This window comes from Melanerpes formicivorus, unplaced genomic scaffold (genome assembly GCF_026170545.1).
Source record: "Melanerpes formicivorus ecotype bairdi unplaced genomic scaffold, bMelFor1.0.p_v2 SCAF_206, whole genome shotgun sequence".
Taxonomy (NCBI): domain Eukaryota; kingdom Metazoa; phylum Chordata; class Aves; order Piciformes; family Picidae; genus Melanerpes; species Melanerpes formicivorus.
In genome coordinates this window covers 390,126-415,697 of record NW_027142558.1, presented here as the reverse complement: position 1 = coordinate 415,697, position 25,572 = coordinate 390,126, and the positions used below count along the sequence as shown (strand labels likewise).

At 53.4% G+C, this 25,572-nt stretch overlaps 2 protein-coding genes across 2 annotated transcripts; both read left to right on the top strand.

Annotated features, from left to right (window-relative positions):
• The first annotated feature begins 1,270 nt into the window (after nucleotides 1-1,270).
• On the top strand, nucleotides 1,271-11,678 carry LOC137457877 (zinc finger protein 135-like). The gene is made up of 2 exons (XM_068169622.1): nucleotides 1,271-1,354; nucleotides 11,001-11,678. Exons 1-2 carry the CDS (start codon nucleotides 1,271-1,273, stop codon nucleotides 11,676-11,678), a joined length of 762 nt encoding a protein of 253 aa, XP_068025723.1.
• A 10,751-nt stretch (nucleotides 11,679-22,429) lies between these two features.
• On the top strand, nucleotides 22,430-23,410 carry LOC137457887 (olfactory receptor 14A16-like). Its single transcript, XM_068169631.1, has one exon. The coding sequence runs from the start codon at nucleotides 22,478-22,480 to the stop codon at nucleotides 23,408-23,410; it is 933 nt and encodes a 310-aa protein (XP_068025732.1). The 5' UTR covers nucleotides 22,430-22,477.
• Nucleotides 23,411-25,572: the final 2,162 nt, after the last annotated feature.

The following is a 25,572-nucleotide window of genomic DNA, read 5'->3' as shown; positions in this document are numbered from 1 at the left end:
CTGCTGTGCTTCTTTCTGCAAACAGCCTCAGGTCAGTGTGCATTATGGGATCTCCTTTGGATTCAACTCTTTTGATCTTATCTCAAGTCCTTATCCCAGCACAAAGGGGTTTTTGATTCATGTGTGTGTTATTTTTCCCTCCCTTCTGTTTTGGGGAGGAAGAGGCAGCTTAACCTCTTCTCAGCTCTTCAACCTGTTACAGCCCCAGAGTGGAAAGCCAACAGAAGCTTTCTGAGTTCTTCCAAAGATCTCCATCAGCTTCCCCCTACACCCTCCAAAGATCCCAAAAGTCAGTCCCAGGACCATCCAAATCCCAAACACCTAAGATCACCTGAAAGCCCTTGAAGAATGCCTCTGAGATGCCCCTCAAGACGCCTCTAAGAACCTCATTGTCCCCTCCCTGAACCGGGCACACAGCTCCACCCCATCCCTTGGGAGCAAATGCCCCCAAAATTTGGGCATTGTGGCAGGGATATCTGAAATAAAAGCAAAGAGACGGGATTTGGGTAACTTTTGGGTTTTATTGAGACAATTGGTCAATGGACAGAGGATTTCTTCCCCCAGAGAGACACAAAGCATTGGGGAAGAACCAGACAGACCCTGGCAAAGCCCTGCCCAGCTGGGAGCTCCAGGTGTGCCGACTCAGCACTGTAATTGTTCTCATTAGCAATAATTGGTGTTCAGATGGGCAGGAGGTGTTTGTTGCTGCTGGTGTCCTCAGTCCCTGAGAAGTGCAAAGGAAAATGGGATGATTTTGGTTCCGGAAAGGCCCTCTCAGAGCGGTCACGATTACCCAACAGATTCTAGGTAGATTTATGCCTCCCCTGCAATGCAGGCTGCTCTCTGGTGTGGATGTAGCGGTGCTTGTTGAGATAGCCCTTCCGGGTGAAGCTCTTACTGCAGTCAGCACAAGTGAATGCCTTCTCACTGGTGTGGGTGCGGCGGTGGCGACTAAGATTTTGCCCCTGGCTGAAGCTCTTCCCACATTCAGCACAGGTGTAAGGCTTCTCATCGGTGTGGGTGCGGTGGTGGTAGATGAGAGTGCTCCTATGTTTGAAGGCCTGACCACACAGCACAGCTGAAAGACTTCTCGCCAGTGTGCACACCACGGTGCTCTATGAGGTGTACGTTCTGGGGGAAGTTCTTGCCGCAGTCGGTACAGCTGTAAGGTTTCTCACCATTATGGATGAGTCGGTGCTGGATTAATGTGGTACTCGTGGTGAAGTTCTTGCCACACTCAGCACAGGGGAACAGATGCTCTCCAGTGTGGATGCGGCGATGGATGGTGAAAGTGGAGCTGTGTTTGAAGCTCTTGCCGCAGTCCCTGCAGGTGAAAGCCTTCTCCCTGGTGTGGGTGAGGTGGTGTTGCCTAAGAGTAAAGATCTGCCTGCACCGCTTGCCACAGCTGTCACGAGAGAAGGGCCTCTCTCCAGTGTGGGTGTGGCGGTGCCGGGTGAGACAAGTGCGCTAGGTGAAGCTCTGTCCGCAGTCAGCACAGGTGAAAGGTTTCTCTCCAGTGTGGGTGCGGCGGTGCTGGCTGAGCTCTGAATTCCAGCGGAACCTCTTGCCACAGTCACCACAGACGAAGGGCCGGGAGCCAGGCTGCGGGCAGTGGTGCTTCACTAGCTCTGAGCTACCTGGGAAGCTCTGCCCACACTCAAGGCACTCATTCAGATCTTTGGGTGACACTGAGGGACCTGCTCTGGCTTCATCCTCCTCCACACATTCCTCCCCCTCATCCTGATCACCTTCATCATCATCATTATCCTCCTCTTCATAGCTGTCATTCTCAGCATCATCCTCCATCCTGTCCTCTTTTTCCTCCCCATCCTCCTCTACCTTGGGACTGCACATTGGCTTCTCCAACTTGATCTCTGGGTGCTGCTTCTCCTCCCAGCTCGTGTCTGGGTCCTTCTGTGAGGCCATGCTGTGGCAGGAAGGGATCACAGCTGTGCAATAGGGAAGATGGAAGCACCTGAGCCCAGGACCTCAAACCCTCAGATCCTGACTGGGTCATGACACTCCCTGACTCCCAACACCCAGCTAGAGGAGAGAATGCAGAGGGGACCTCAAACCCTCAGTTTCTGCCACAGTGTGGGCACAGACCTCCAACACCTATGCTGAGACCCCAGGTTCCTGTGATCAGTGCCCTGAGGTACCCTGGGACTTACAAGTGGTCTTGTCCTACTCTGCTCGACCCTGGTGGCATTGGCAGGGTGGTTCCTGGTCCAGGCCCTGTCCTTTGATCTCCCCTGGCTCAGACAATGGAGGCAGCAGCACTGAACAAGAAACACCAAATCACCTTCAACCTTCTCCCACCACCCTCCAAATCCCAACCCCCAAACATCACCTCCTGCTCACAACTCACCCCCAGCAGCCTGGAGCATTCCTCAACTCCCACACCACCTGATGTGCCTCAGAGCTCCTGGAGAGGTGAAATATGCTGGACAGGAGGAGGTGGTGGAGGCTAAGAGCTGCCCTGGGGGCCGGGGTCCTGCTGTTGCCCCATTCTGGATTTCTTACCTGTTGGGCTGCTCCAAGGGACAGATCTGCAAACTCTGCTCTTCCTCACGAACAGAAAGGGGCAGGGATGATGTAGAGAGAGGACTCAGCCCATGCCAGAGAGAAGCAAAGGGCTCAGAGAAAAGCATTGATCTGCAAGGGATGGCTCAGCACTGCCCAGGACCAGGCAGCACAGCTCAGCCTTCCTGGGGGCAGCTCCCAAGCCCAGCAGCACAGCCACAGCACACAGCCAGGGCTGCTCAAGATGGGAAGCCTCAGCAACTACAGACTCAGCTCCTTGCCCAGCACACAGCCCCCAGCACACAGCTGCAGGCCAGCACCACAACACAGCTGCCTCCACACAGCCTCTCCCAGCCCTTGCCTAAAGCTTCCTCCCACTGCCTGCCCAGGGCTCTGCTGCCTGCAGCTGCATTTGACAGCAGATCTTGCTCTGGCCACAGATCTCCTCCCTAGCCCTACCACCACCACACTCACTGTGTGCTCACCTGTGCCCTGAACACACCTCTCTGCTGCTCACTGCCCTAGAGAAGACCACAGCAGCCCTCAGGACACACACAAAGGGAGCTTCATGCTTTCTGGAGGTGCATCAAAGGGGGAAGTGACTTGCTCATCTTCTTGCTAAACCTCTTCAGCCCTCACTGGGATGCTGGAGGAGTCTCTGGCTCCTGCCCAAACCTCACACCTCCAGCACCCTTCACACACCTGCAGCCCAAAGAGACTCACTGGAAAGAGTTTGGCTTCTTCACTCCCTGACCATTTCTCTCAGCTTGCTCTTTGCAGTTCTCCTGGAGCTGCCACTCCACATCCCCAAAAGAAAATGAGGTTGGATGGGAGGGCACAGTGCCCATGGGCTGTTGTTCATCTCCCAGCTGACACATGCAGAGCTGCAGCACAATTCACTCCTTTTACCTCCTCAAATGCTGCCAGATTCTGCCATTTCCTGCACACACATTTGCCACCTGGGCCCTGCATCCTCTCCCCTTTTTGGGGGGACAAGGCCTCATTCCTGCCTGAGCACACCCAGGCCCCTCTCTCAGTCCCAGCCTATCCAAGTCCCTGCTGCCTTGGCTCTCCCATGGCCCTGTGTCCCCCACTTCCACTGCCACTGCAGCTGGAAGGGTGGAGTGGGAAATGCTGTGGCTGAGGAAGCATCTAAGGAACTGGGCTGGAAGCAGCAGCACAAGGATGGAAGGGGCCTGAGACTAAAGGCTGGGATCAGCTGGAGGCCTGAAAGAACAGCACCAAGCCAAGGGGGGGGTTACAGATGAGGGCTGGGGAGGGACCCTGCAGACACCTCATGCAGCAACTGATGAGAGCAAGGGGGACAGAGAGGGAGTGAGACCCCAGGTGACTCCTGCCATGGGGAATGGCTGGGCTGTGTGGCTAGGAGCCCTGAGTGCCTGCTTGGGCTGTGCTGCATGTCAGGAGGGGTCAGGGGACTGTCCTCAGCCAGCCAGGGTTTGGGACTTTGAGCTTCTGGGGTCAGCTGCTGCCAGTGCCATTGGAGGTAGGAGCCAGGCAGAGCCACACAGCTGCTGAACTAAACCCTCCCACCCCTTGCAGCCTTTACCCTCCATCTCTCCATCCATTGCTCCATCTCCATTCACTTGCTGCCCTCTCAGAGTCCCCAGGGCCCCACCAAGTCTCCAGGGCTGATCTACACATCCATCAGGGCCCAACAGAAGCCCCTGGATGAGAGCATGGATGAGGATCCTTGTTGTCGGAGTAAGGCACTGGGATGTCTTACACCAGAGATCAGAGACTGCCAGCAGGGACAGCAGAGACCAGAGGGACACCACAAAGTGCCATCTAGCTTAGTTCATCCCCACAAGGCCTGCACTCACTCTTTACAAAGGAACAGCACAGGATCTCCAACCTCCTTTGCCCTTCCCCTCTGCTCCCAGCAACATCTTCTGGGATCTCTCTCTGCAGAGGATCTTTGAGGCCTTGGCAATGCTGCCAACTGTGGGCTGCAGTGCCTGGCTCACCTGGGAGCTGCCTACCAGAATCTGTAACTGCAGCTCTTGGGTATGGGGGAGGAGGGGCAGAGAGGCATGGGGGAGGGGGAAGGCATTTGGGGCCTGGGGTTCTGGCCTGCTTTGGTGGAGGTCTGGAGGAAGCTTTGGCCTAGGGAGGTTGCTTGGCTCCCGTGGCCCAGGCGCACTATGGATTGTTGGGGATTTGATGCTTTGCACTGTAGGATGCAGCTCTGAACAGCACAGCCATGGAAACTGCCCAATTCTATCCAACCCTCTGGCCACAGCTTGGCATCAGCTCCTTTCACAAGGCTCAAAGAGAGCTTCTCTGGCTCCTGAAACCTAAGGCAATACCCTGCAGAACAAGTTGGAGGAGCTCAAGGGGACAAGCTGCAGAGGGGGCCCAGGGCAACCTCCTGAGCTTCAACAAGAAGGGTCCTGCCCCTGGCCTGGCACAATCCTCACAGTCAGACCAGCCTGGGGGAGGAGGGGATAGGAAGCAGCCCTGCAGAAAAGCACTGGGGGGTGCTGCTGGACAAGAAGCTGGACAGGAACAGACAGGGGGAGCCTGCAGCCCACAAGGCCAAGGCCAGCCTGGGCTGCACCAAAAGCAGCATGGCCAGAGATGGACAGAGGGCATCCTGGCACTTGGCTCTGCTCTGCTGAGATTTCACCTGCAGCACTGCAGCCAGCTCTGGAACCATCAACACAGGAAGGACATGGACCTGACAGAGAAGGCCCAGAGGAGGGACAAAAAAATGATCAGGGGCTTGGAGCAGCTCTGTTACCAGGACAGGCTGAGGGAGCTGGGGGTGATCAGCCTGGAGAGGAGAATACTCTGTGGAGACCTAAGAGTGACCTTCTGGTACTTGAAGGGGGCTACAAGAAGGCTGCAGAGGGACTCTTTGAAGCCATTGCCTCTGGTCCTGTCTCTGCAGGCTTTGCAAACTAGAGCAGAGCAGATTGAGATTGGAGGTGAGGAACAAGTTCTGCACCAGGAGGCTGCTGGAACACTGCAACAGGTTGCCCAGGGAGGGGCTTGAGGTCCCAGCCCTGGAGAGGTTCAAGGTCAGGCTGGACAGGGCTCTGGGCAACCTGAGCTAGTGCAGGATGTCCCTGCTGACTGCAGAGGGGCTTGGACTGCAGCACCTTTGCAGCTCCCTGACAACCCAAACCACTCCAGGATTCTAGGAGTCTAAGTGCAGCCTCCAGGGAGAGCAGGAAAAAGATGAGGCAGAGGAGGACAAGGAAGAGGACAAGGAGGAGGAGAACCAAAATCCCTTCCTAACTCCTCCAAACCTCTGCCAAATTCCTGGAAAGCTCTTCCAGCTCTGCAGAGTTCATTCTGAAGAGAGCTGAGGGAGTTGCTAGGCTCAGGGATGTCTTGCACACTCTGCACAAATGCTCCAGAAGCTTTCCAAGTGCCCTCAAAACCAGCAGCACAGCTCTGCTGCCACACAATGCCAGGCTGCAAGGGACCCCAAGGCTCAGCTGCTCCAACCTTGCCAGATGACACTGGACTGGAAAGGAGCTGGCCCAGCCCCCTGCCAAGCTGAGCCTTCCAACTCTGCCCTGCAGGGGAATCCACCACTGCCCTGGGGAGATGATTCCAATGGCTGACTGGCAGGGAAAAGCTTTTGCCTCTGCAGGGCACTGTGCCACTTCAGCTCAACTCTTGCAGCAGCTCTTTGAGATCTGCCTTTGGAGCACCACAAACTCTGAAGCACTGCAGTGCAAAGCAGCTCAGCTTCAACTCCCAACTGGCTGAACTCTCACATTTTAAATTCAAGGCAGGGGCCAAGCTCACACCCAGCCCCCAAGCTCAAGAACCAGCCACTAAGGTCAGAGTCAGGTCCCAAGCACAAGAATCCAGGTCAGAAATGCAGAGCCAGCCCCCAGGCTCAGAGCCAGCTCCTAAGTTCGCATACAGGCCCCAAGCTCAAGAAGCAACAGCTAAGATCAGAACACTTCCCAAGCTCACAGCCAGCCCCTGAGCTCAAGAACCAGCAATTAAGGTCAGAACACTTCCCAAGCTGAGAGCCACCTCCAGAGCTCACACCCAGCCCCCTAGCTCAAGAGCCAGCCACTAAAGTCCAGAACCTAGATCAAAAGTGCAGACTCAGCTCCCAAGCCACCAACTAAGGTCAGAATCACTTCCCAAGCTCAAAAACCAGCCCCTGACCTCACAGATAGGCCCTGAGATCAAGAACCACACCCCAAGCCCAGAGTGAGCAACTAAGCTCAAAACCCCTTTCCAAGTTCACACCCAGACCCCAAGCTCAAGAGCCAGAAAATAAAATCAGAACCACTTCCCAAGCTCAAGAACCAGCCCCTGAGCTCAGAGCCAGCAACTAAGGTCAGCGCACTTCCCAAGCTCACAGCCAGCCCCCAAGCTCCAGAACCAGCAACTAAGGTCAGAACCACTTCCTAAGCTCACACCCAGACCCCAAGCTCAAGAAACAGCTCCCAAGCCAGCAACTAAGGTCAGAACCGCTTTCCAACCTCAAGAACCAGCCCCCAGGCTCCAGTACCAGCAACAAAGGTCAGAACCAAGCTCCAGAGCCAGCCCCCACAAGCTCAAGAGCCAGACAGTAAGATCAGAACCACTTCCCAAACTCAAGAACCAACCCCTGACCTCAGAGACAAGCCCTGAGATCAAGAACCAGACTCCAAGCCCAGAGTGAGCAACTAAGCTCAAAACTCCTTTCCAAGCTCACACCCAGCCCCCAAGCTCAAGAGACAGAAAATAAAATCAGAACCACTTCCCAAGCTCAAGAACCAGCAGCTAAGACCAGAGCCAGCAACTAAAGTCAGAACACTTATAGTTTCATAGTTTCATAGTTTCATTCAGGGTTGGAAGGGACCACAAGGATCATCTAGTTCCAACGCCCCTGCCACGGGCAGGGACACCCCACACTAGATCAGGCTGGTCAGAGCCTCATCCAGCCTGGGCTTAAACACCCCCAGGGACGGGGCCTCGACCACCTCCCTGGACAACACATTCCAGGGTCTCACCACTCTCATGGGGAAGAACCTCCTCCTCACATCTAGCCTGAATCTCCCCACCTCCAGCTTCATTCCATTCCCCCTAGTCCTATCACTACCTGAGATCCTGAGAAGTCCTTCCCCAGCCTTCCTGTAGGCCCCCTTCAGATACTGGAAGGCCACAATTAGGTCACCTGGGAGCCTTCTCTTCTGCAGACTGATCAGCCCCAACTCCTTCAGTCTGTCCTCATAGGAGAGGTGCTCCAGCCCTCTGATCATCCTTGTGGCCCTTCTCTGGACATGTTCCAGCACCTCCAGATCCCTCTTGGAATAGGGGCTCCAGAACTGGACACAGTACTCCAGGTGGGGTCTCACCAGGGCTGAGTAGAGGGGGAGGATCACCTCCCTTGCCCTGCTTGGTGTCATCAGCAAACTTGCTGAGGGTGCACTCAATGCCACTGTCCATGGCACCCACAAAGATGTTGAACAAGACAGGTCCCAGGACTGATCCCTGAGGGACTCCGCGTGTCACTGGCCTCCACTGGGACATGGAGCCATGGACAGCCACTCTTTGGGTGCGGCCATCAAGCCAGTTCCTTATCCATCTAGTGGTCACCCATCAAACCCATGTGTCACCAGTTTGGAGACCAGGATGTGGTGCGGGACAGTGTTGAAGGCTTTGCTCAGGTCCAGGTAAACGACATCAGTTGCTCGTCCCTCATCTATTAATTTTGTCACCTGCTCATAGAAGGCCACCAGGTTGGTCAGGCAGGATTTGCCCTTGGCAAAGCCATGCTGACTGTTGCCAATCACCTCTTCACTATTCTTCTGAGCCAGTAGTGCCTCCAGGAGGATCTGCTCCATGATCTTTCCGGGCACAGAGGTGAGACTGACTGGCCTGTAGTTCCCTGGTTCCTCCTTCTTACCCTTTTTGAAGATGGGGGCAATGTTTCCCCTTTTCCAGTCTGTGGGGACTTCACCAGATTGCCATGACTTTTGAAATAGAATAGAGAGGGGTTTAGCAACCTCATCTGCCAGTTCTCTCAGCACCTGTGGGTGTATCCCGTCGGGTCCCATGGACTTGAACACTTTCAGGTTCTTCAGGTGATCACAAACCTGATCTGCACTTACAATGGGCAGTTCTTCCTCCCCGTCCCTGGCTTTGACTTCCATAACATCAGGAGTGTGGCTAGAGGCCCTTGCAGTGAAGACTGAGGTAAAGAAGTTATTAAGTACCTCAGCCTTTTCCTCATCACTTGTGACCATGTCACCATTTTCCTTTCTGAGGGGGCCCACACCTTCCCTAGTCTTCTTCTTCCCATTCATATACCTGTAGAAGTTCTTAGTGTTCCCTTTAATCTCCCTGGCTAGATTCAACTCAAACTCTGCTTTGGCTTTCTTAACCAGGTCTCTTGCTGCTCGGGCAGCTTCCTTATATACCCCCTGTTCTACCTGTCCTTCTCTCCACTTCCTGTAGAGTTTCCTTTTAAGTAATAGTGTGTCCAGTAGCTCCTTGCCCATCCAGGCAGGCCTCCTAGCATTCTTGCCTGCTTTTCTCTTTGTTGGTATACAGAGCTCCTGGACACAGAGGAGGTGGTCCTTGAATACTGACCAGCTGTCCTGGGTCCCTCTTCCCTCCAGGGCTTTGTCCCACGACACTTTGGCTAGCAGATCCCTGAAGCGATCAAAATCTGCACACCTAAAGTCTAGGGTCGTGAGCTTGGAATACTTCCTCCTGATTGCCCTGAGGAGATTAAATTCAACTACTTCATGGTCACTGCAGCCAAGGCTATGTCTGAGCCTCACATTGCTTACCAGCCCTTCCCTGTTGGTGAGAACAAGGTCCAGCATAGCACCATTTCTTGTTGGTTCCTCTACCATTTGGAAGAGGAAGTTGTCTTCTATGCAGTCCAGGAACTGTGTGTCTGTGTCCTGAGGACTGCTGTGAACTTCTCTTGGGGAGTGGGCAGTAGAGAGGTGTGCAGGGCAGAGCTGAGCACAGAGTGGGTGTGGTGGGGCCAGGGCCAGGGAGGAGAGATGGTTCCAGAGCAAAATCTACTGGCAAATGCAGCTGCAGGCAGCAGAGCCCTGGGCAGGCAGTGGGAGGAAGCTTTAGGCAAGGGCTGGGAGAGGCTGTGTGGAGGCAGCTGTGTTGTGGTGCTGGCCTGCAGCTATGTGCTGGGGGCTGTGTGCTGGGCAGGAAGCTGAGTCTGCACTTGCTGAGGCCTCCCATCTTGATCAGCCCTGGCTGTGTGCTGTGGCTGTGCTGCTGGGCTTGGGAGCTGCCCCCAGCATGGCTGAGCTGTGCTGCCTGATCCTGGGCAGTGCTGAACCATATCTTGCAGGTCTGTGCTCTCCTCTGAGCCCTTTGCTTCTCTCTGTCAGGGGCTGAGTCCTCTCTCCATCATCCCTGCCCCTGTGTGCTGTGGAAGAGCAGAGTTTGCAGATCTGTCCCTTAGAGCAGCCCAACAGGTAAGAAATCCAGAATGGGGCAACAGCAGGACCCCGGCCCCCAGGGCAGCTCCAAACCTCCTCCACCTCATCCTGTCCAGCATATTTCACCTCTCCAGGAGCTCTGAGGCACATCAGGTGGTGTGGGAGTTGAGGAATGCTCCAGGCTGCTGGGGGTGAGTTGTGAGCAGGAGGTGATGTTTGGGGGATGGGATTTGGAGGGTGGTGGGAGAAGGTTGGAGGTGGTTTGGTCGTCCTTGGTCAGTGCTGCTGCCTCCATTGTCTGAGCCAGGGGAGATCAAAGGACAGGGCCTGGACCAGGAACCACCCTGCCAATGCCACCAGGGTCGAGCAGAGTAGGACAAGACCACTTGTAAGTCCCAGGGTACCTCAGGGCACTGATCACAGGAACCTGGGGTCTCAGCACAGGTATTCGAGGTCTGTGCCCACACTGTGGCAGAAACTGAGGGTTTGAGGTCTCCTCTGCATTCTGTCCCCCAGCTGGGTGTTGGGAGTCAGGGACTGTCATGACCCAGGCAGGATCTGAGGATTTGAGATCCTGGGCTCTGGTGCTTCCATCTTCCCTATTGCAGAGCTGTGACCCCTTCCTGCCACAGCATGGCCTCACAGAAGGACCCAGACAAGAGCTGGGAGGAGAAGCAGCACCCAGAGATCAAGTTGGAGAAGCCAATGTGCAGTCCCAAGGTAGAGGAGGATGGGGAGGAAAAAGAGGACAAGATGGAGGATGATGCTGAAAATGACAACTATGAAGAGGAGGATAATGATGATGATGAAGGTGACCAGGATGAGGGGGAGGAATGTATAGAGGAGGATGAAGCCAGAGCAGGTCCCTCAGTGTCACCCAAAGATCTGAATCAGTGCCATGAGTGTGGGCAGAGCTTCCCAGGTAGCTCAGAGCTAGTGCAGCACCACTGCCCACAGCCTGGCTCCCGGCCCTTCGTTTGTGGTGACTGTGGCAAGAGGTTCCGCCGGAACTCTGAGCTCAGCCAGCACCGCCGCACCCACACTGGAGAGAAACCTTTCACCTGTGCTGACTGCGGACAGAGCTTCACCCAGCGCACTTGTCTCACCCGGCACCGCCACACCCACACTGGAGAGAGGCCCTTCTCTCGTGACAGCTGTGGCAAGCGGTGCAGGCAGATCTCTACTCTTAAGCAACACCACCTCAGCCACACCAGGGAGAAGGCCTTCAGCTGCAGAGACTGCGGCAAGAGCTTCCAACACAGCTCCACTCTCACCATCCATCGCCGCATCCACACTGGAGAGCATCTGTTCCCCTGTACTGAGTGCGGCAAGACTTTCACCACGAGTACTAAATTCATCCAGCACCAACTCATCCACAGCGGTGTGAGGCCGTACAGCTGTGCCGACTGCGGCAAGAGCTTCACCCGGAAGAACCATCTCACAGAGCACCGTCGTGTGCACACTGGCGATAAATCTTTCAGCTGTACTGAGTGCGGGAGGAGCTTCAGCCACAGGAGCTATCTCATTGCTCACCGCCGCACCCACACTGGAGAGAAGCCTTTCCCCTGTGCTGACTGTGGGAGGAGCTTCAGCCAGAGGCACGCTCTCAGTCGCCACCGCCGCACCCACACCAGTGAGAAGGCTTTCACGTGTGCTGATTGCGGTAAGCGCTTCACCCAGAAGGGCTATCTCAACAAGCACCGCTACATCCACACCAGAGAGCAGCCTGCATTGCAGGGGAGGCATAAATCTACCTAGAATCTGTTGGGTAATCGTGACCGCTCTGAGAGGGCCTTTCCGGAACCAAAATCATCCCATTTTCCTTTGCACTTCTCAGGGACTGAGGACACCAGCAGCAACAAACACCTCCTGCCCATCTGAATACCAATTATTGCTAATGAGAACAATTACAGTGCTGAGTCGGCACACCTGGAGCTCCCAGCTGGGCAGGGCTTTGCCAGGGTCTGTCTGGTTCTTCCCCAATGCTTTGTGTCTCCCTGGGGGAAGAAATCCTCTGTCCATTGACCAATTGTCTCAATAAAACCCAAAAGTTACCCAAATCCTGTCTCTTTGCTTTTATTTCAGTTATCTCTGCCTCAATGCCTGAATTTAGGGGGCATTTGCTCCCAAGGGATGGGGTGGAGCTGTGTTCCCCGTTGAGGGAAGGCAAAATGAGGTTCTCAGAGGAGTCTTGAGGGGCATCTCAGAGGCATTCTTCAGGGGCTTTCAGGTGATCTTACATGTTTGGGATTTGATGGTCCTAGGACTGACTTTTGGGATCTTTGGAGGGTGTAGGGGGAAGCTGATGGAGATCTTTGGAAGAACTCAGAAAGCTTCTGTTGGCTTTCCACTCTGGGGCTGTAACAGGTTGAAGAGCTGAGAAGAGGTTAAGCTGCCTGTTCCTCCCCAAAACAGAAGTGAGGGAAAAAAACACACATGAATCAAAAAACCCTCTGGTCTGGGATAACGACTTGTGATAAGCTCAAAAGAGTTGAATCCAAATGAGATCCCATAATGCACACTGACCTGAGGCTGTTTGCAGAAAGAAGCACAGCAGTCAGCAGCAGTAGCCAGGAGTTAAACCCCTGCAGCCCTCCCCCTCAGCAAAGAGCCAGCACGTGATAGCCAGAACCCAACAGCAGCAACCAGAACAGGAAGCCTCCCATGTTGCCATCTGAACTTCAAGCCCTGTAGTACTTTGCTCCAGCCAGCACTGTCCCTGTGAAGGTGGCATGAGGCAGGATGGTGTGGAGTAATGGCAGCAAATTTCCAGCTTAATCTTTGATATTCCTAAGCCCTCATTCTGTGCCATCTGCACCATGCCCAGCAGCAATCAGCAGCACACCTCAGGCACTGTCCATTCTCACTCCACAGGAGGTTGCTTTGCAGTACCCAGAGGGCTGCTCACTGCAGGTGCTCTGCAGCTCCACTCTGTTCCAGCACAGTCTGGATCAGTCCATGCCCAGTCCAAATGCTGCAAATGCTGGGGCTGTGTTTCCACCTCTGGGGCAATCGAGTCCAGTGACTCCTTCCATGCCTCCAAGTGAAAGCAAACTGTGGCTTGCATCCCAGTACTCAGCTTCCAACACATCCAGGTGTGGGGATCCTCCTGCCACACCAGAAACACAGGCGGGTTCCACCCCTCATAGTTTGATGGTGTCAGAGCACTCTGGGCACCTGTATCTACTAAAGCTTTATCCTCTCATGGCTTCAACTTGCCAGGCCATTGGTTCTGTACAGTCCAACAAACCAATTTGTCTCTCCCTTCCATCTGGTTGGAGGCAGAGCCCCTCTAATTCTGTCTTGGTTCCCTTGCATCTCATGAAGATGCTTTGGGAGTCCCTTCAGGAGGACCAGAAGCAGTTTCAGCTTCCCTGCTCTTCTTCAGACAATTCCCAGTGGACACTGAGGCAGCATCTCTGGGGGGACAATTCCCCTGTAAGTCACAGACTCCTGCAGCCAGGACTGGATTGGGTTTTCCCTTCCACTTCCTCATGTCCTCCCCATGGTCACACAAGTAAAGCAGAGGGTGTGCTGTGGTGTGTGCCTCCCTAATTCTCTCCCTTGGACAGGGGAGCAGCTGCTTCTCATGGCTGAAACACAGGACTGTACAGGTGGGGAATAAAAGCTTCTTCTGGAGCTGATGGAACTCCTGGGACAGTTCCTTCACAGCTGAGACACAGGCCTGGACAGAGAAGCAGAGATTTCCTTTGCCTTGCTGGGGCCTGCTGCTTGTTTCATCCACTGTTTGTCCTTGGCCATCTTCCAAAGCCAGAGATAAGAACCAAGCCAGCAGCCCTGGCTCTTTCTCTTGTTCCCATGGGGACCCTGATCCCTCCTGCTCCTTAGCAGGATCAGCTGCTTTCCTTGTAGGCTTCTTTATCCCTACAGGAGTGTTGTAGATGTGCCCTGGGGAATGAGCAGCAAGGATATCAATGAATAGATGCATTGGTAGTCTATTGATATACAAACTATGCAGCAGGGGGCTTAGTTTCTATTCACAGGCAGCAGTATTGGGTTGGTGGAACCACCTCTGCAGAACGTTTGTGCCTGGGCACTTCAGAGGAACCAAATGAGTTATAGAATTTAGAGTTGAAACTGATTGGAAAAGCAGTGGGGGAGGGGTTTGTCGGTGACCGGCAAACCCTCAACCCAGGACAGTTTCAGCACTACCTGAACCCAAATTCTATAAAGCAAAGGTTTGGCTTCCTCACGAGCTGAGAACCTCATGAAATCTTTCCTTGGTGATGTGTTTAGAGTCCTGACAGCGCAGCACGGCTGTGCCCTCATGAGGAACTAGAGAACGGCGCCGACCGCGTGGCTGTGCCGCAGGGTTGCTACTTCTCCCAGAGCACAAAGGTCCTGGAGCCTCCCAGGGGAAGCTTCAGAGGCTTTTGCCGCTGGCTCCACGAAGCGCAGCACCTGGCAAAGGTTCCCCGCTCTGGGGGCTGTAGCGCTTCAGGACCGGTGGTGCACAGGGGCTGCCATGGTTTCCTCCCGTGGCGATGGCTCATGCGGCAGTTGACCCCACGCTCCACGGCACTGCCCCCAGCCGGGCAACAGTGGCAATGTGCAGCGAGGCCTTCTGGAGCTGCTTCAAGTCCCGGGCGAGGCGGACCGCAGCGGCACAGAGACTCACACAGGCATAGGCACAGACACCAGCGTGGGGGGCACTTGTTTACCAAACAACTCCTATTTACCATTTGCCCCAAAGAATACTGCTCCAGTCAGCACCCACTGCTAACACAATAATTAACCAATCAGCTGATACTCTGCCAAATGAGCATAAGCACACGCCGTAAACAGGGCAAACAAACATGTAGCCTGGGCCTTGTTTGCCACAGGGGTGGAAACATGCCCAGGCAGATTGTTGACCTGGACTCAGTGGTGCCAAGGTCCTGTCCCGTCCCCCCAACTCCAGAAGGGAGGGGGGACAAAGGGGGTTTGAGTCACACACACATAAGCATGTTCTGGTAATATTTGGGGCACAATCCTGGTCATAAGCACCATTCACTACGAGGGGCAGCTGATCCTGGCACAGGCTGCTTCTCTGACAAAGCTGCCATGCCTGTGGCACTGTCTGTAGGTCCAGAGACCTTCTCTTGCCCTTGAGCCCTCTGCACAGAGATGAGAAGGGCTCGAGAGGCATGGGCCAGGCCCAAGCACATTGCAGTGATTTCTGTCTCTCAGGAACTCCCAGGCTGACAAAAGACTTTTCCCAAACCTTTCCCCAGCTGGGGAGGATTTTGCCCTTGCTCAGGCGTGAAATTCCAAAGCATCAGGGGTGACCACCAGTCTAAGAATTTGCCCCTTCCCTCCCCCACCCCCTGCCACTCCTCAGTATCCAGTATCTGGGCAGATCTCACAGTGGTTTCCTTTGGAGTGTCCTGTATTGCTCTGGATGAAACCAGAGCAAGCTGCCCAGCAGTGGACAGCACAGCTCTGAACCATTGCCCTAAGCAAACACTCAGCACCATCAGCAGCACAAACAGGACTATAGCTCATTAGGCCCCCAAAAGAAAATCCATCAACATAGTGAACACACCACAGGAAAGAAAACTTCTGTCAAACCCTGTTGACAAGCCTCAAGCCTTAATTGAGTCCTGTTCTCTCTTTTTGTTACCTCAATCCTGCCAAAATCTATCCTCATTAAGGCAGCTGATTTCATGCCCCATGTTGGGCTCCAGAAGAGGAATGTACTGGGTTCATCTGAACCAGCAGCTTATGCTCTCTGCCTCCTCCAACACAGAACTGAGGGGAAAAGAACACCACACAAAACCTCTTTGTGTTGCTACAGAAACAAATGAGAGAAGAGTTTCCTGAGCAAATCAGATCATCAGAATACAAAAGTACAGTGACCTCAGCCTTTGTGCAGAAAAGGCACAGTGGAAAGCAGCAGCAAGCAGCAGCAAGCAAGGCAAAAGCCCAAACCAGGAGCTTCTCCCTTACCCCTCCCTGTCCCACTGCCAACCCAGAGGAGCAGCCAACACTCAAAAAATCCCAGAACCCAGAAGCAGCAACTGGAACAGGGAGCCTCCCATGCTGCAATCTGAACTTCAAGCCCCACAATCCTTTGCTCCAGCCAGCACTTTCATTTCTGAGGCTGGCATGGCTGCGGCATGGCTGCAGCATGGTGTGGATAACAGCAGCAGAGTCAAATCAACCCATGACAATCAGGAGTCCCTCCAAGTGAAATGGAAAGAGCCTCTCAGCTTCTGTGAACAACTTACACTGCTTTGAAGGCAGCTGGACTTGCCACATGGATGCATTAGCTGAGAGCCCAGAAGAGCCCAAGGGGGCAGTGGAAGGTGACTTCAGAAGGATCCTTGAAGATGAAGCTCAAACAGACTTCAGGATTTATAGCTGGAACCTTGGTATTTCCTACTGGGATCTCCTTTGGATTCAGAGCCCTGTGACAATGCACAGGGTCACAGGTGACAGGATGTTAGGGGTTGGAAGGAACCTCTGGAGATCTCTGAGTCCCCCTGCCAGAGCAGGACCATAGAATCCAGTGCAGGTCTCACAGGAACACATCCAGACAGGGCTGGCAAGTCTCCAGAGAAGGAGACTCCACAACCTCTCTGGTCAGCCTGTTCCAGGGCTCTGTCCCCCTTACAGTAAAGAAGTCCTTCCTTCTTTTCAAGTGGAACTTCCTGTGCTGCAGTTTCCATCCATTGCCCCATTGTCCCATCCCAGGGCACAAGTGAGCGGAGGCTGTCCCTATTCCTTCCTTTCTGACCCCCAGCCCTTGAATATTTATTGATATTGATCAGATGCCCTCTCAGCCTTCTCATCTCCAGATTAAACAGCCCTAGCCCTCTCAGCCTCTCCTCATCAGGCAGTGCTGCAGTCCCTTCAGCATCCTCACAGCCTCTGCAGCAGATCCCTGTCCCTCTTGAACTGGGGAGCCCAGAGCTGGATGCAATATTCCAGGTGGGGCCTCCCCAGGGCAGAGTAGAGTGGGAGGAGAACCTCCCTGGATTTGCTGACCACACTCTTCCAAATGCACCCCAGCATCCCATTGGCCTTCTTGGCCACCAGGGCACATTGCTGTCCCATGCAGAACTTGCTGCCCAACAGAACTCCCAGGCCCTCCATGGGGCTGCTCTCTAACTATTTGTTCCCTTGAATGCTGTAGGGTTCATATTGCTCTGGACATTGCATGGTGCAGATCACCCCTAGTGAATCTGAGGCTCCCCAGAAATTGCCAGTGGGTTCCCCTTAATCACATGGATCCTGTCCCAGCAGGCACTAGTGCAGGAGAAGGAACAGCAGACTGAAGAGAAGGAGAAAGGGAACTGAAAATCTCATCACCTGAATCTAGAAAGAAAGCCCTTGGTAGCAAATGTCCATTCTGGATGGACACAGAGCACAACACAGAGAGCTGATGAGAGCAACTGCTGGGAGTGCACCAACTGCCCTGAGAGCCTTAAGGAAGGGCTGGAGGGGGGAGGGCATTCCCTGGAATTCCAATACCTGATAATACCTCTTGGACATACTGAGAATCACAGAATTGTCAGGGTTGGAAGGGACCTCAAGGATCAGCCAGCTCCAAACCCCCTGCCATGGGCAGGGACACCTCACACCAGAGCAGGTTGCTCAGAGCCACATCCAGCCTGGCCTTCAAACCCTCCAGGGATGAGACTTCCACCACCTCCCTGGGCAACCTGTGCCAGAGTCTCTCCACCCTCATGGGGAAGAATTTCTTCCTAACATCCAATCTGAATCTCCCCACTTCTAGTTTTGCTCCATTCCCCCCAGTCCTATCCCTACCCAACACCCTAAAAAGTCCCTCCCCAGTTTTCTTGTAGCCTCCTCCAGATATTGGAAGGCCACAGGAAGGACTCCTTGAAGCCTTCTCTTCTCCAGACTGAACAGCCCCAACTCTCTCAGTCTGTCCTCATAGCAGAGCAGCTCCAGCCCTCTGCTTATCCTCATGGCCCTTCTCTGGACACCTTCCAGCACCTCCAGATCCTTCTTGTAACAGATGCTCCAGAACTGGACACAGTGCTCCAGGTGGGGTCTCACCAGGGTGGAGCAGAGTGGGAGAATCACCTCCCTGGCCCTGCTGGCCACACTTCTCTTGATGCAGCCCAGGATACAATTGGCTCTCTGGGCTGCAAGTGCACACTGGTGGCTCCTGTTGAGCTTGTGGATGAACACTTCCCTTAAGGATAATCCAGAATTAGAAGCACAGGATGGGGATGGAAGAGGCTCCTGATCCAAAGAAGAGAGATTCCAAATGTGTCCAGAGATGCAACCTAACTGATTAGCAAACATTGACTGCCTGAAGTCAAGGCACCTCTGTGGGAAAAACACTCAGACTGTGCATCCATGCAGGTTCTCACCATTCCATAATGAGGAACAAACACACAGGGTGGACAGCACCAGGAGGAAAGGGAAAGTATTTGAGACGTGGCAGTAAAGGCAGGCAAAGATTACACCTCAGCTGGTCAGGAATTTGTGCCCCTGAGGCAGTGATCCCAAATACAACTGTGGCTGAAAAGTGAGAGACTCAAAGTTGGGTCCAAGGAGATGTGAAATGGCACAAATGAAACAATGCTGCAAAGGAAAGGGCCTCTGCTTGGCACAGCTTTGCCTGATGCTTTCTGCCTTGCTCAGGAGAATGTGAAGCACAAAAGGCCATGGTGAAGATCTCTGCTCTCCCAGTCCTCTGGAATAGGACTGCAGGTGCAGGATCAGCTTCCCAGGAGGAGTGAAACAGGTTGCAGAAATAGCTGCTCAGGAGGGAATGGCTCCAGGCATGGTCTTTGCCTCAGAAGGAGGAGTGGGCACAGCACTGAACATAAGTTGTTGTGTTTCCGTGGATCAGAGAGGAAGGACATCCATAGACATGGGTGAGAGATGGGAACAAAGCAGGATTGTGCAGGAAGGAGGAGCCAGCACAAGTTCTGCACCAGGAGGGTAGTGGAACACTGGAACAGGTTGCCCAGGGAGGGGGTTGGGATCCCATCCCTGGAGAGATTCAAGGTAAGGCTTGACAGGGATCTGGGCAACCTGATCTAGTTGAGGCTGTCCCTGGGAAGGTCGGACAAGGTAACCTTTGGAGATCCCTTCCAGCCCAGCCCATTCTGTGATCAGTGAGATATGGGAATCAAGCAGACTCTGCATGAAGTGCAAAAGGAAGACAGCACCTTGGGCTTCTCAGAGCTCTGGGCCTGGCTATGGTTGTGGATTCCTGCCTTGGGCTTCAGTCTCAAGAAGTTGGTTGGAGCAATAACCCTGAGCTTGTTCCCCTTTGTTTGCATGGCTGTTAGAGTGCAGGGCATGTGTGAGTGCTGGTCTGCTTGAGGGAGCAGAACAGGGGACAGCAAGGACCTCTCTGGGAAGAGCTGGGGCAAAGGTCACCTTCAAGAGCAGGCCCTAAGCCTCTGTCTTCTCCTAAGCTCCCATTTCAAGGACCAGGCCTAAGGCCTGTCTGCATTTCATAGAGCAATACTGAGCAAGACTTTCCTGAGGTTCGTTTCCCTTCTTTCTCTTGCTTTTGGGAGGCTCTTGAGTTTCTCATTCTATCAGCTGGGCAGGAGGTGTTCTCCTCACCTTTCACTACATGTTTTGGAATCTCTTGGGTTTGTCACCAGACAGTGGTTTGGTCACCAGCTGTGTTCAAGCTTTTCCCTTCACCTTGTAATCACTGAAACACAGAATCACCCAAGTTGGAAAATATCTCAGAGATCATCAAGTCCAACCTACCACCAAACACCCCTGACAGCTAAACCATGGCTCCAAGTGTCACATCCAATCTTTTTTTGAACACCTCCAGGGATGGTGACTCCACCACCACCCTGGGCAGCACATTCCATTGGTCAGTTCCTCTTTTTGGGAAGAACTTTCTCCTCACCCTGAGCCTAAACTTCCCCTGGTGTGGCCAATTATTAAATATTAATAACAACCATAACAGGACTCCTTCCCAGTACAGATTGTGTCCACACCCAGCAAAGGCTACACCACCTGAAGCCTTCTAAACACTTCTCTGGGACTCCGCCCAGTACCACCCATATACCCTTTCCCACTTCATGACAGATTGGGCCCCATCCCACTACAAACTGTCTGCCTGTTGTTTGGAGCTGGATGTTATGGTGTGTCCCATTGCCAGTCAGAAAGGCACTACAGGGTTTGAGAGGAACCATTCAAAATAACTGGGATGGACAAACGCGCACACAGTGAAGAAGGCCAACTGCAGCTGGGCTATGGCAGGAGGAGTGTGGCCACCCAGACATACGAGTTGTCCTCCCCGAGGACTCAGCACTGCTGTGGCCACATCTGGATGCTTGGTGTCTGGGTGTGGGAATGTCCAGTCTGAAGGAATGGAGGGGAACTCCAGAGACTGCAGAGGAGATTTGCCAGGGTGGGAGCTGACATCTCTGTGGGAAGGCTGAGGAAGCTGGGATGCTTCAGCCTGCTGAATGGAGGCTCAGGGCACTGCCAGCGTGGGGTGCACATGGCTGAAGGGTGGTTTCAGAGAGGATGGAGCTCTTCTGGGGAGTGGGGAGAGAACAAAACCGCTACAGAGAGCATCTTGGAAGATTCAGAGTGGAGATGAGACCAAAGAAATATCCCTCAAAGGGCAGAGCTGCTATGCATGAGGCCATCCAGAGGTGTTGGGAAACGGCAGGGAGAGCTGAGACAGCTCAGGGAAGGGATGGAAATGGCAGGAGGAGAGCTGGCTGGGGAAGCAAGATTGGTGTCAGCAGCCTGAAGGGAAAGAGCTGCAGCCATGGGACAATGTAGGACAGGCTGCAATAGGGATGGCCAAGGGCTCTGTCAGAGCTGAGAGGCCCAACAGGACCAAGAGCTTTTTGCCCTTGGCTCTGGCAGTTGCCTCTGCCACCAAGGCCTGTGAGGAGAAACTTGGCTTTGAGGCTTTGAGGTGGTTCTATTGGAAGGGCAGTGGTCAGGGCTTGGCCTTTCTGCTTCTTAGACCAAAGGCAAGTTTTTCTGCCCTGTACTTTGCCTTTGTCTCCCTGCAATCCTGGCCTCTAACAAGCTGCTCTAATGAGTCCCTGGGGAGCCTTTGTCAGTAACAAGCCTCAGTGAGGCCAATCAGTGCTTCAAGGTACTTTGGAGTTTGCTTCTGACTTGGACTTCTTGAGAGGCTTCTTGGCAGTACCTTGGCAGAGTCTCCTGGCACTACCTAAGGATGATGTAATCAGCCCCAAATACTCCATGGGGCTCATTAAATACTGCTGAACCTCTAATTGCTGCCAAGGTTTCTGCAACTAATTGGAGAGGTTTTTATTGCAGAAAGCATCTGATAAAAACTATTTTTAAAGGTACATTTCATTCCTTTTCAGCAGGAGTTGTCTCTTTGCAAGCAAACCACAGCAAAACCTGACAAGGTCCTACCCTGCTCATTGCTCATCCTCACTCCCCACTGTCCCCAGCAGAGCCCAGAGCCACAGGTGAGGGACAGGATCTGCCTTGCCAGGGGCTGGGGGTCAGGGCTTGGCCCTTTGGATCAATGAAACCCCTCCAGGTTTCCTCAGCAGCAGAGCCACCTTGAGCTGCTTGTCCTGATCTGTCAGCACTGTCTCAGTTCTCTGCTCTCACCACAGCCTGGAGATGCTTCAGTGCCTCCAGTGAATCTTCCCTTGCATCCACTGTCTCCTTCTGCTCTAACCAGACCCTGGGGACCCTTTCCCAGTATGCTTCACTGGGACCCATTAAGAGTAGAAGAAACTTCAGAGTTTGTATCTGACTTTGACTTCTGGAGAGGTTTCATCAGCTTCCTCTCAGTCCCTGAGGTTTACAGGGCACCAAAAGCCAACCAAGGAGGTGTTAAAACACCATGGGCTGGTCCTCTGCTGCCCAATTGGGCTGCACTCCTGGGCTGGAAGGAGCTGCTGGCAAGCAGGCAGTGCTGAAGGAGACAGCTCTGGCCAGGAGCATCTTCTCTGCACAGCAGGGCTGAGTACACTGCCAGAGGATCTCATGGAGATGAGGAAGGCAGAGAGAGCTTCAAGGTGGCCAGGACTGGAAGGATGCAGAAAGCTCACTTGAGGAGAAGTCAATGCGGTCACAGACACAGTGAGGCTGTGGGTGCAGGACACTGCAGCTGTAGCTCCTGGAGGCATCTCCATCTCAGCAGCTGACGCTCAGCTGAAGGCTCCTGGAGTGTGCACACAGAAGGAGGATCAAAGCCCTTCAGTTCCATCCTGTGAGCAGCAGTGAGCAGAGCTGGGTAAGGAGAAGGCTTCACCCCCAGCCCCTCTGCCTTTCTCTCTTCCCTTCAGCGTCTCTGCAGCACTGCAGGCCTGGTCCCTGTTTCTCCACCTCTCAATGGGACTCTCATTCCCTGGGATTGGGCTGTTGGTAATTTTCTGTTCTGACTCCAGAGGAATCTTCCTGGCAATGCTTGGTCCCTTCTGCATTTGAAGCTGTGATGAACTCTGCCATGGGTTGGTAGTGATGGGACTGAGCTGATCCATTCCTCATGCAGCTCATGGACAGGGGTTACAATGAGGCTGAGAGAAGTGTGCCCTAACTTGTCACTGCCTTTCCTTCCTTGGACAGGTCTCCATGGCCAGAGGCAGCAGATGGCCAACAGCAGCTCCATCACCCACTTCCTCCTCCTGCCATTCCCAGGCACAAGGCAGCTGCAGCTCCTGCACTTCTGCCTCTTCCTGGCCATCTACCTGGCTGCCCTGCTGGGCAATGGCCTCATCATCACCACCATAGCCTGGGACCACCACCTCCACACCCCCATGTACTTCTTCCTTCTCAACCTCGCTGTGCTTGACCTGGGTGCCATCTCCACCACTGTGCCAAAATCCATGGACAATTCCCTGAGGGACACCAGGGACATCTCCTATGCAGGTTGTGAGGCTCAGGTCTTTCTCTTTGCATTTTTCATGCCAGCAGAGTTTTGTCTCCTCACCATCATGTCCTATGATCGCTACATTGCCATCTGCAGACCCCTGCACTATGAGACCCTCCTGGGCACCAGAGTTTGTCTCCACCTGGCAGCAACTGCCTGGGGCTGTGGGGTTCTCTATGCTCTGCTGCACACAGCCAATACATTTTCCCTGCCCTTCTGCCAAGGAAATGCTGTGGACCAGTTCTTCTGTGAAATCCCTCAGATCCTCAAGCTCTCCTGTTCCACATCCTACCTCAGGGAGGTTTGGCTTATTGTGGTTGGTGCCTGTTTAGTCTTTGTCTGTTTTGTGTTGATTGTGGTGTCCTATGTGCAGATCTTCAGGGCAGTGCTGAGGATCCCCTCTCAGCAGGGACGCCACAAAGCCTTTGCCACCTGCCTCCCTCACCTGGCTGTGGTCTCCCTGTTTATCACCACTGGCATCTTTGCCAACCTGAAGCCCTCCTCCATCTCCTCCCCATCCCTGGACCTGGTGGTGTCTGTTCTGTACTCAGTGGTGCCTCCAGCAGTGAACCCTCTCATCTACAGCCTGAGGAACCAGGAGCTGAAAGCTGCCCTGAGCCAACTGATCACTGGATACTTTCAGAAGCAATAAACTCTTTGTCTTCTCCTGCAGAGCAGTTCTGATATCACTCAGTGCAGCCCCAGCCTGGCTGCTGGAGTTCTGGCTGCTGCTGGGGCTGTTCCCCTTGTGAGAATGTTGTTCCCACACAAATGTCTTTCTTCAGACCATTTCTGATTCAGTGTTGTCCTGCCTGGTGTGACCCAGAGGCTGCAGACATGAGGAGCTGTGCTCTCTGTGTTCAGCACAATAAAAGACTTTGCAGCGAGTTGTTTCTCTGAGCTTCTTCCTCCAAGGCACCTTCCTCTAAGGCCTCTCCTGCTGAGCCTCTGTGATGGGGCAAGGCCAGAGTGCTCTGGCAGCTTGGGCATTTTGCTGCTGTGTGGTAGCACTGGGACTGCAGTCAGGCCCAGGCCAGGGTTGCTTGTGGGACAGAGCTGGGCTCCATAGCAGCACTGCCATCAGAACAGGAGGTCTCCTCATGCCTTCATACCCCAACCCCCTCCCATTACACATTGCACCTGGGTTCCATCCAATCACGGAATGTACTCCCTGGCTCCCTTCCCAGTACCATCTGCATCCATCCCAGTATAAACTGCACACCCTCATGCCCTCCCAGGACAGTCTGTGCCCTGTCCCAGTCCAAACAGGATCCCTGTCATCCCTCCAGGTACACATTAGTCATTGTCCCAATAAAAAGTGGAACCACTTATGCCCACCCATTACAGCCTGGACCCTATTCCAGTACAAGCTGCATTCCCTGACTCCCTTCCAGTATAGACTGTGCCCTGTCCAAGTACAAACTGTTGTCCTGATCCAATCCCAGTATAGTCCAAGACCTGTCCCAGAAAGTAGATCCAATGGCATCACCCAGTACAGACTGGGGACCATCCCAGTGCAAACTGCATCTCCTGATCTCCTCCCATTACAGACATGGGCAAAGTTGAAGCTCTGGCCACCTCCCAGTACCTACTCCCAGGCAAACTTGGCCCCATACCAGTACAATTTGAGTCCCCTGGCCATATCCCAATACAGTCTGGGACTCATACCAGTACATACTGGATTCCTTTAAACTCTCTGAGATGGGTTACACCATCCTGGGGTTGGGTTGCAAGAACCCTGCCTCGCCCAGGGGACAAAAGAAACCTGATCCTAGTGGATCTGCTTTCTCCGTCCTGGGAGGAGGGGACCCTGGGACTAAATCGGTCTGTGTTGCTCCTACTTCCCGTCCAGCAAGATTAACCCTACCCGTAATTGAACTCTAACCCAAACCCTAAACCTAACCCTATCCATAACCCTAACCCTAAACCTAACCCGAATCGACCCCAACCCTAACCCTAACCCTAACCAAACTCTAACCAAACCCTAAACCTAACCCTAATGGACCCCAACCCTAACTCTAACCTAACCCTAGCCCCTAACCCTAACCCAATCCAGCAAGACTATAATGGGGAGACCATGGCAGCCATGTGCTCTTTTTGCTCCTGCTTTGCCTGTTTGAAAGGACCCACAGCTTCTGCTGACTTCCTGGTTCTGCCACATGGTCAGGACTTATCCTCTCCCTGCCGCATCCACACTTCTCTAGAGCACTGAACTCCACATGCACTGAGGGAGATACAAGGCCATCCACATTTGGGGTTGCATATTCTCCTATTCATCCTTACTCCTTACCCTTGTACATCCCCCCCCTGTTATTGCTATAGATATATATTTTGTTTAAAAATTTACTTCTACTTCCAAACTGACTCCAGGTTATTTATTTTTTTTTGGCAGATTAAACTCCAGTGAAGGCTTAAACCACTACAATATTTTAGTGCTCCAATGCCAGCACTTTGGAAAGAAAGGATTGGAAGCAGAGATGTTGATCTTAAAGGCTCCAAGCTTTTGGACAGGTTTTTGGCTGGATCTTTTGGACCCATGTCACGTGGTTTGGTTAATGACAGAGATGCTGCTTGACTGGATAAAAACTTTCCCAATGCAGTTGGGCATGGACCTCTTAAATTCTATGAATTTCACTGGCAGTGAAACTTCTCTGACATAGAGAATGTTTCTGAAGCAGGCTATGAAACTAACCCTGTAGATAGAAATGTCTTTGTGGGGAAACTGCATTCTATAACAATATATTCTTTATTTATAAATGTAATAATCATAACAGCATTCACTTCACTGTGTGGAGAAGGGGGAGATGCTAACCC

Excerpts from the sequence above, each read along its gene's own strand:
- LOC137457877 (XM_068169622.1), top strand. The coding sequence starts at position 1,271 with ATGCGGCGATGGATGGTGAAAGTGGAGCTGTGTTTGAAGCTCTTGCCG. Across the intron at positions 1,355-11,000 it reads AAGCCTTCTCCCTGGTGTGG|AGCTTCACCCAGCGCACTTG; the intron begins GTGAGGTGGTGT and ends GACTGCGGACAG.
- LOC137457887 (XM_068169631.1), top strand. The coding sequence starts at position 22,478 with ATGGCCAACAGCAGCTCCATCACCCACTTCCTCCTCCTGCCATTCCCA.